Source organism: Fomitopsis serialis (assembly GCF_022376445.1).
Source record: "Fomitopsis serialis strain Sig1Antser10 chromosome Unknown B0H18scaffold_801, whole genome shotgun sequence".
In the NCBI taxonomy this organism is placed as follows: Eukaryota; Fungi; Basidiomycota; class Agaricomycetes; order Polyporales; family Fomitopsidaceae; genus Fomitopsis; species Fomitopsis serialis.
This window is the reverse complement of record NW_025955761.1, coordinates 1-10,351: the sequence shown is the minus strand read 5'-3', so window position 1 is coordinate 10,351 and position 10,351 is coordinate 1. Positions and strand designations below refer to the sequence as shown.

The 10,351-nt window shown below is 54.1% G+C and overlaps 1 protein-coding gene across 1 annotated transcript; it reads left to right on the top strand.

Moving 5' to 3' along the window:
• Positions 1–562: 562 nt before the first annotated feature.
• B0H18DRAFT_1132166 (uncharacterized protein) lies at positions 563–5,739 on the top strand (the record flags this gene model as incomplete). The annotated part of the gene is made up of 7 exons (XM_048035539.1): positions 563–2,219; positions 2,274–2,507; positions 3,156–3,355; positions 3,417–4,156; positions 4,451–4,703; positions 4,761–5,024; positions 5,083–5,739. 7 exons carry the CDS (start codon positions 563–565, stop codon positions 5,737–5,739), a joined length of 4,005 nt encoding a protein of 1,334 aa, XP_047884210.1.
• Positions 5,740–10,351: the final 4,612 nt, after the last annotated feature.

Here is a 10,351-nt window from a genome sequence, read left to right as displayed (position 1 = left end):
GTGGATGATGGTGAAGACGCGCCTCAACAGCAGCTAGACCCGAACAGCAAGTGGAAGCCCTTCGCGTCCGAGCTCGACTGGCGTGTAGCCATGTGGATAGTTCGAGAGGACGTCGGTCAGAAGTCGCTCAATCGATTTCTGAGCATACCGGGTGTACGTCTCTTTATTTCTATGCTGGACCAATCTCAACTCAGAGTGGACGCTTGTAGGTCGTTGACAAGCTGGGTCTAACGTTCAGGATATACGGGAGCTCTTCATGAAGATCGACGACATCCCAGACAGGGCAGCCTGGAAGACATCATCTCTGGCATTTCCCGACCGCCCGGATGAGAAGCATCTAGTTCGATATCGAGACATCCTTGAAGCAATCAAGCGCTTCTGGGCAACCCTTCCTACGCAAAGTACATTGTGTATCGACCGAAGCGTGTCTTCACTGATCGGTCCAGGACGAAGCGTATTTTCACCGAGATGTGGACGGGACTGTGGTGGAATGCGGTACAAGTGAGTGTCCATTCAATAATGTGGAATGCTACATAAGATTCTGAAGAGTGGGCAATAGAAAATGATTCCTCGAGAGCACGCCATCGCCCCTGTCATTATTTCCACAGATAAAACGCAACTCACACAGTTCTCCGGTAACAAAGCGGCGTACCCGGTGTACCTCACCCTGGGCAACATACCTAGAGTGATCCGCCGCAAACCGACCGAACACGCCTGTATCCTCCTGGGATATCTGCCTGTCACCAAAATTGGCAAGGCGCAGCTCGGCAAGCGTGAACGGAAAGCGAGGGGCCAGAGACTCTTTCACGCGGCAATGCGTATCATTCTGCAACCTCTTGTGCAAGCCGGCTTGGACGGCATCGAGGTCACCGGCGGTGACGGCTCCGTCCGCCACGTTCACCCCATCCTCGCTTCGTACGTCGCAGACTACCCTGAGCAGTGTCTGGTAACCTGTTCGAAGTACGGTACGTGCCCGAAGTGCCTATGCCCTGCAGACAAGTTGCAAGACGATGTCGCCAAGGAACCACGAACCCCCGAGGAGACGGAACGCATCATCCGGGAGGCACGAGAAGGAAACACCGCCGCCGCCGCCGACGCCCTGTGTATGGAACAGGAGGTCTGCGGCGGTGTGAAGACGCCGTTCTGGATGGACCTGCCGTACACTGATATCCACATGTCCATCACCCCGGACGTGTTGCATCAGCTGTACCAGGGGGTGTTCAAGCACCTGGTCTCGTGGTGCCAGGACCTTCTCAGCCCTGAGGAACTAGACAACCGTCTCCGGTGTCTACCAGGCGCTTACGGCATCCGGCACTTCAAAAACGGGATCTCGTCGCTGGCCCAGGTGTCGGGCAAGGAAAGAAAAGAGATGGCCCGCGTACTCCTTGCTTGTCTTGTGGGAAAGATACCCAAGGGCGTCATGCTCACCTTCCGTTCCATCCTAGACTTCATCTATCTCGCGCAGTACCCGACTCACGACGACACCACTCTAGGGTATATGACCGACGCTCTGAAGACGTACCACAAGAATAAAGACGTCTTGATCAAGCTTGGAATCCGCGACAACTTGAACATCCCGAAATTTCACTCACTCCTGCATTACGCCGACTCCATCCGTCAGTTCGGAACCACGGACAACTACAACACGGAGATGTTCGAACGTCTCCACATCGACTTCGCCAAAAAGGCATGGCGCGCCTCGAATCACCGGGACGAGTTCCCTCAAATGATGAAATGGATCACACGGCGAGAGAAGATGGCGGCATACGAGGCCTTTCAAAAGGAGTGCCAGGCGGAGGAGGTAGCTGAGGACTTGGACGGTGAGCCTGAGGAAGCCGCCTGTCATCCAGAAGAGGTCGTCGACGTTGGGAACGCCATCAAGATAGCTAAGTATCCTCCAGCCCCTCAGCAAAATCTGGCTCGTATCCAGGAGCAGCACAAAGCTCCTGGATTCTCAAATGCCTTGGTCGCCTTCATCAACGACATACAGCCACCGGAACTTCGCCTGGGTCGAACAGATATCGCACTAACGTGGCTACCGTTCGACCGAGTGGACGTGTTCCATAAATTCCGCTTCAGTCCGTTCTCACTGTCGGACGGTAAGGTGGAGGAAGATGCTGTAAAGGCCATTCCGGGATCCGTTGTTAAAGGCCGGAAAGCACGCTATGACACCGTGATTGTCCTCGAGAATGGGGAGGCGGAGTCCACAGGTGTTAGAGGTAAGCTCATCAGTTCCGTCATCACGACCTGGCCTCTCACAAAGAACTGTACAGGTACAAGAGCCGGGAGAGTAAAGGTTATATTCAAGCTGCCTGAGAAGCTCCCGGCTCGCCAAGGCGGCGGACCTTCACCCGCATGGTGGCCCAAAGAACCACTTGCGTACGTCGAGTGGTACACAAGATTCGCAGGTGCCGCCGATCCCGTTCACCTCATGTACACGCTAAATCGACCACCGCTAAGATCTGACGGGCTCCCTCCGGGCAACATCATTCCCCTCTCACACATACGTCAGTCCTGTCAACTTGTACCAGGTTTCCCTGATGGGTCCTGCGGTGCTGTTCCCTTGGATTGGAACTCGGAGAACGCACTGGACAAAGCCAAGAGATTTCTATTGAATAATTGGGCTGGAATGTACTCATATCAGACGTTGTGGTAGTTCCCTATATCCATCTCTAATTCATTTACAATGCACACAAATCCGAGAGCTTCGCTTGTGAGCGCTTGTAGCGGACACTTCGCGGTTGCAACGCGAGACGCGCTGCTTCAGATTCCTCCGGCGACTTGTCACTCTAGCAGACGCCCCTCCTCTTGCTCCAACAGCAGACCACTTGCTTACTCAGTAGAACGCTACAGTGGACCGCAGATCACTTGTCCGCACCATATACCGATTGCTTAACCCACAAGAATGGGTCGTCCTGATCCTCGAGTGCTTCGGCTGCTCGCTCCAGCTCTTCCGACCTATGCGATTGCTGCTCACTACTCGCGGTGCTGTCGAGTGGGACCGGAGATCAACCATGTCACAGTGGTTTGCTTGGAGAGAAGGTACTTCGGTGTTCTGTTTGAATACGTGAGTGCATATATTCTATTCCTCGGCATAGATTGACGTGCTGCGATTCTACTCTAGTGCATGATGTACGACTGCTCGGTCTGTCCAGCCACGCGCAGCGTGGAGCAAGGGAATAAGAGGGCTCGGATGCAAGCTCTGGTAGCGGTGGACTCGCTGGATCCTCCAGCCACGCTGAGCGGATGGGTTCTCTTGGGGTCGATACTGGAGAGTCACGTCGGAGTTTTCATACCGAGGTGTTTGCAGGGGCCGTCCGTGAAAGTTGTTGTGGAAACTCTGGTGTTTGCTTTGGTGAGTTGTAGAGCCTCTAGAACGGTATTGTGACGTGCTCACGCTATGCCCTCTGGTTTAGGATGCATATCCTCCTTTGTCGCTCCCTCTAATATGGGAGATACACGGGGATGAAATAGAAATCTCGCTCAGTCAACCCGTCATGATACAGCTCTTCCGCGGGCTAAACGTGTGGAAGAGCCATCGGGGACCACTCGGAATGACTTTCGATTTCTTCCACGTCCCCGCCAACAAGTTCATCCCTGCGTGTCTGCGTCCCCAAGTACCCTTTCGCCTCGCCTTCCCTCTCCAGTACACGCCTGTCTTCAAAGACTCAGCGGTATCTATCACCGTGCATGCCGACAAATACGCTGGTGGCCAGAGGCCTATGCCTCCCATGTGCTCCATGAAGGCCGAATTCTTGGACTTCGACTTTGTCTGTCCTGTGGACTTGCCGCAGCCCCGCAAATGTCTTAAGGCCAAGTGGAGAATCGAGCACCGTGGCAGCCCCCAAGGAACTGTTGCGGTGCGACCTCTCATGGGCGAAGACGGGTGTACAGTGGAGAACCTCGTGACGCTCGACCCAGACCCGGACTTGGACTCGGACTTGAATTCGGACAGATCAGAGGCGGTAAATGGTGTGGTTGCAACGGCTGTTGCTTATGGCGTAGAGGAACTGGACGCAGTGGAGATCTGGGAGATTCTCCCAGGAGGCAAGGAGATCCCATACGTCGAGGGCGAGAGGGCCGCTGAGGAGTTTCAGCGTTCGGAGGTGGAGGTCTGGGAGATCAGGCCCAACGGCTTTCTTGTTCCCTGTATTTAGTGAGTGAGACATGTATCTGCGACGAATGAAACGTATATTTCTCTCCCATTTTGAGCGGCGGATCCATGAACAACAAGTGTTTTTCAGGTGCTCGAACTCTGTTGCATCCTCTTCACTGGGCGACCTCAGAATAACTTCAGCACTCGTCAACGTTCTAGCACACAGGGGTATTTATTTTGAGCAGCGTGAGTTCCAATCCTCAGAATAATATCTATACTTCCTCCGACCGTACGGTGTGGCCACGGGCGCTTCATTGCAACAAAGACGCGCTGAACCTTCCCACGAGCTCTCAGTCTCTTTCAACTGCTTGGGTTTGCTCAAATTCGCTTTTACCTGTGTTGCTCGCCACTTCCCCTCCCATTCTTCACTATGGCTGGCATCTACATCGATCGGAGAGTCCTCCCCATCATTGCTACCCACAGAGCTCCTACCATCAGCTCCGTGGAGTACTTTGGAGCCACCCAGCTATGCCCCTTCAAGACCGGTCTAGCTCACATTACCGTCATGTGCCTGGACAGGGCACACATAGGAGAATTATATGACTATGTACGTGCGATTCATTGACGAATATGGGCAGTTGTACTAACGGGTTAACTCACCAAGTGTTCGATGTACGGACCGGACGCTTGCACCATGCACCAGACCGATCATGTCATGCAGCCGACGGATGAGGAGCGGCGCCTCATTCTCGAGGACGTCGACGCAACGAGGCAGACGGACGACCCGATTAGGCTGGGAGGGTGGGTGTTTCTGGGGGCGGTCGCGCAGTTCTACGCCGACCAGGTGCGAGTCCCCCCTCTGTTGCGGGTGCGTGAGGATGGACAGCTACCGAGGGTTGCGGTAGTGGAGACATTGTTCTTCATAAAGGTACATTCCACGAGTTCTGTAGCGACTTAGCTTAATACTGACTTCTGGATGGATACAGAACGCCTCTTCGCCCATCAGCATCCCACTCCTCTGCGAGATAGGCCCGTTCGGGCTGCAGATCGAAATACCCGGTCCAGCCCACCAACCGCTCATGCAGCAGGTGTTTCCGGGCCTAAATCCGTGGAAGGATTCGGAGGAACGCCACAGCTCCTTGGGCGTGACCGGATTCGACCTCTACGATGTCGACCAGGAGACGTTCTACCTGACGATCTTGAGAGGGAACGTCCCCATACGCTTCAATTTGCCCCTCCAGCAGATGCCAATCTTCAAGCTCTCCCATGTGGGCACGACGCCCAAGGTTTACAGCTACGCCCACGGTATCTACCCTGACATCAAACCGCTGTGCTCCATGAAGCGTCAGTTCATGGACCTGGAGTACGTCTGGCCCCAGCTTCCCCTTCCACGCGCGTACATGGAGGCGCAATGGAGTGTCGTTAATGCCGGACCCCTCGGAATCGTGGCCCAGCGCCCTGCCTTGGACGAACCCGGCTGCACGGTCGTAGTACCTCAGAATTGGCCGGTGGCGGATGATCACGCTGACGAGAACAGCGGCAGCAATGATGCGGGGGAGGAAGCGATGGAGACGGACGATCCAATGGGATACTTTGACTGGAACGACGAGGGGTTCAAGTTCATTGGGCAAGAGGATTTCTAGCGGCCAATCTCAATGTAATACTACGATGCTGGTAGTGTAGTGAAACTTTCGTGCTGTATCTGTCAGATAAACGTTGTATCCAAACTGTAGAACAGTAGTCTCTAGGTACCAATATCATATTCAATGTATACGCAGGCTGATTGAGCATAGGCTATCTGGTAAACTTGCACAAGACGGCTTCATAGATGTCAAAGTCTACAGTGTGCTTTTACTAAAGAACGAATGGGTCAAAGCTAGCCGAAGTGCTTTCAACCGCTCCAGATAAAATAAAATCGCTTGGAAGCGATTAAAGTACCTTCAAAAGTGTTGGACTGTCTTGAGGGGGAAAGTGGTTTTTCCTGATGTGGTCGACTGCGATGTTGTGAATCGCTCGACCCATGGACTCGAGGTTGTCGGGCAGCTGGCGAAAGTCGGACAGGATCAACGACTCGCGCTGATACTGCGGGTTCGCGAGAGGACGACACTCGACCTGGTTGACTTGTTCGAGCAGCACCAAGGTCTCGGACCAGGCGATCGTAGGGTAGGGCGAACCTAGGATATCTCCCTGGTTGCCATCGCGGTGAAAGACCTTGTCGAGGTAACACATCAACTCGTCGATCTCGGGGAACGACCTAGGAGCAGGAAGCGTATCGTTCGCTAGCAGGATGGCCCGGCTGCGGGACTCGAACAAGAATCGCTGTTCGAAGGTTGGTTCGATGGTTCAAAGGACAGTCAAAGTTCGGAGGCACGTATGATCATCCAACGGACTCTGTGGGCCCAAGCCAGCCACTCTCCGGGACTGTCGGCATCGTATCGCGGCTCGACAAGTCCCTCGGTCTTGAGGACCTCTAGGAGACGGTAGTAGCGGGCAGCATACGTTTCGGAAGTTGGGTCGAGGTGCGGCATGTTCGTGTAAGCCAGGCGAACTCCTGCAGCTGTCTCATATCTTCGAGGACTGTCCCCGGCTCCGGTTATGACCTTCGCCGTTCGGGGACGGTCGTCCGTTATTCGGAACCTGCGGAAGGCCGAGTTGGTTTCTCTCATGTGTTAGTAGGTCCGGGTTGAGCGCTGTGACACTCGCCGATTGGCTGTTTCCCTTATCACTCTCCTTCATCATTTCTTGAGTTTCACTTGGCTCTCTTGGTCTTCGGACCGTATTTTCCTGTATATACTCTGGGACTTGTTCCCTTCGAATCTCAGAGACCCCCTTACCCTCTCAATCTCACCTCGCACCAGCGAGGTTCGTCAGTCAGCCAGTACGTTCGAAGTCAGCAAGTTCGCCAGTCAGTCAGTACGTTCGAAGTCAGTCAGTCAGTTCGCCAGTACGTTCGCCAGCTCGTAGTTGCCCCGAGAGGCTCTACACTTCTTCTCCTGCCGTCGCTCGCCTTCCTTGTCACCGTTCGTTCGACACGTCTGTCGAAACTCCCCCTCCTACCTTCGAGGCTTAGCCCTCGTCTTCGAACAGTCTTCGACATCTTCGAAGCTCTCCCACGTCGTTCGGAGTCTTGTCCGTCCTCCTCCTTCTTACCTAGACCACTGTACAGTCCCCCGTACATCTCATAGACGCAGAGGCCTCGCATACCACTGCTCGACCTCACGGTTGGGTTTTTGTGTGGCTTTTGTGTTCTTTTCGGTCGCGTCAACGTATGCATCGAGTATGAGCACAGAACATTGCACCGAAGCGAAGCACCCGATACCTAATCAAGTAATGATTGCCATATTCGGTAGTGAGCGGCTAATTTCGTGACAAAAAACATATGCTCAAGCACTCTCGGCTGCATCCTACACCTATACAGAAGTAGTACATATACTATGATGATCTTATAGGGTGAGATTCTGGAAGAACATCAACAGTTTTGTGTCACACTCTCGCAAGCTTCATACACTGTCATTTGTAACCAGAAATGCATAGTCGCAGCCAGATGTTTTCTAGGAAGTTCTGGTGCATGAAAGTATCCAATTATCAAGTATTACAGTGAGCTTGGCAGTATCCATACAGTATATATGGCTCTGTATTGCATGACTCGCTCAGAATACGTTTCTGAATGTACATACTCGCATACCGCTGACCATTATCCAGGCTCTGATTGGCTGGGCGATGTACTACTCAGTTCTAAACATTGCATCACATGCAATTAACAGTTCGATTTGTATATAGATCTGGGCATACACTCCCATATACGACTGCATATTATCCTTGTAGCTCTTTAAACCATGTGGTGAGACCATAGTCTGTAATGGAATTGTTTTGCGAATGGCGGGCACACTCCAGCCACAGCTATTGCCCGATTGGGTAATCACCATCGGGCCGGGATCTCTGCCCTCCTCTCGGTGTTGTGCTCTTGCCCCTCTAAAACTTCGTGCACAATGCATAAAGCTGTGCAATATGAGTTAACAATAGCTGTATGATGCATGTAGAAAGTGCAAACAATGAACCTATTGCCCTTGTCTGACCAGCTATCCTAATATGGAAGAGATCTGAACCCGATACAGTAACGCCTCCGGGCGCTTCCCGTGCCAAAAGCGTACGCAGACTGCCCCCCAGTGCTCTTTCGGAAGCATACAGATGCATGGACCCTTGCTCATGCCCATATATAGCTAAATTACACTTCTATAACAACTAGTGCATACACTGAACCATCAATCATGCCAGTGGAACGCACTCAAGTCAATACTGCCTCAATAAGGGAATAGCTTACATAAGGTGATCTCGCTCGGTCACAGTGCTTACCGGCGCCGGTACTGTGGGGTACTGTCTGCCAGTGTACTAACTGGTGTGTTGTTTGCAGACGGGCTCGGTGCGGGGCGTGTCCACCGTCGAGGTGCACGACGAGTGTGGGTGAGTGCTTTCACTTTCGGTACCCGGCTGTGCTGACCATGGGCGACGCGCAGATGGCCGCATTCGTGCAGCCTGAGGCCGTGGACGTTCAACACGTTCGGCTTGCGGTGGAAACGGCGTGCACGCAGGCGCAGACGGCTACCGGTGATGTTGACGAGTTGCGGCTCGTCCGTCGATGTGCACGAGATGGGTCGTTGTCGTGCGGAGGCTCCGCGCGTCGAGTCGTGGCGGACAGAGTGCGGGACGTCGGACGGCGGGATGCAGTGTACGGGCTTGTGCGGACACTGTAGAATTATTGGTCTGCAGGGCGACTGATGGTTGTCAGCCGAGCATTAGAGTAGTCGTACATACATACGTTCAGACGGCTCTTCCGTGTGTCGCGCATTGCGCAAGACGGGGTGTACTGCAGGTACTGCCGTCGGGATGAAAGTCAATGAATAACGAAGAGTCTTGAAGGTATCCGGAGTCCATCCACCTGGCTGTGGCGCGGACGCACGGGCCGGGTGGCACGAACAGTCGGAATCCGAAATCTCGAGCGCGACCGTCCCGGCTTCCATAAGTTTAGAACCTACCATCACGTTTAGATCACTTCTAAATCAAAATCCATGGGTAGTCTCCGGGCTGGGAAGACGAAGAGCCTCTTTGCCTTGGACCCGCCGCTGCAGTTACTACCTCTCGCGCCGCCCGATTCACGAGCAATTCCACGGGTAAACACACCTGAGAAGTTAAGTACTCATGCATAGGTTCATACAATCTTTACAGGCGTAGTAAGTCGCATTGAGCGCTTCGCACGGCGCGCTGTTCTCTCGCTTTCCCGCTCAACCATCTCCCACCTGCTCCGTCAACGTTCAACGTTCAACTCCCAGCCTATCCACCGAATGTTCAGATATACACTTCATGTCCCTCTCGTGAACCTTTGCACTACAACACTCGACTCAGGCTGTGGCAACCTCTGGCCGAACACGCCGCTCCGGTGACACACCGCACAACCCAGGACTTAAGCATGCACGTAGAAGTCCTGCATCGAGCGAGAAACCCCCAAGGAGCCTGGTGCAAGAAGGATGGGAGGGGAGTGCGAAGAGGAAGGAAGGCGAATGATGTAGTGCGAGCGGATAGAACGAGCGCGAAGGCATCAAGCTCAAAGGTAAGTTACGCCTCCACTGCCAGACACCCCATTCACGGCTGCCCTTGCAAATGCCCGCGCCAGCAGGTGACTGATCAACGAGATGTCCGTCGTGCGCCTTGCTGGCCACGATGTCAGCTCCTCTGTCACTCAGGACGACTTCTACGTCGTACCCGCTGCTACGCATGACATCACGTCGGACGCGTGTCGCCGCACATCCGACGGCGCGCTCCGTTCACCCACGACCGACGGTCGTGTAGTGAGTACATTAAATGTTCTGCTCGATGTACACCTTGCTGACGAAGAGAACAACTCGTCCCGCGTACTTGCAGAAGCACCCAATGTATCGATGGATTCCACACACGCGCGTGACGAGCCGCGGCCCATTCTTCCTCTATGCCACATTACAAACCCTCGAGAACAGACGGCCTCGCCGAGCGGCAGCGCACTGAACAAGCCAAGCAGCTGGAGCTTACCGAGCACGAGAGGGAGCCCGGAGCACGAGCCCGGCGAGGACGAGTGCGAAGAGTGTGTCCACAACGAACACGAGCAGCACACTTAAGACGCGGACATACAGCAGGGGCAAGCCAAGTACAATGGGCACGACACATGCAGGCACGACGCCGGCGGGGCCAACCGTACGGGTGAGCACGACGCATGCGGGCATGACA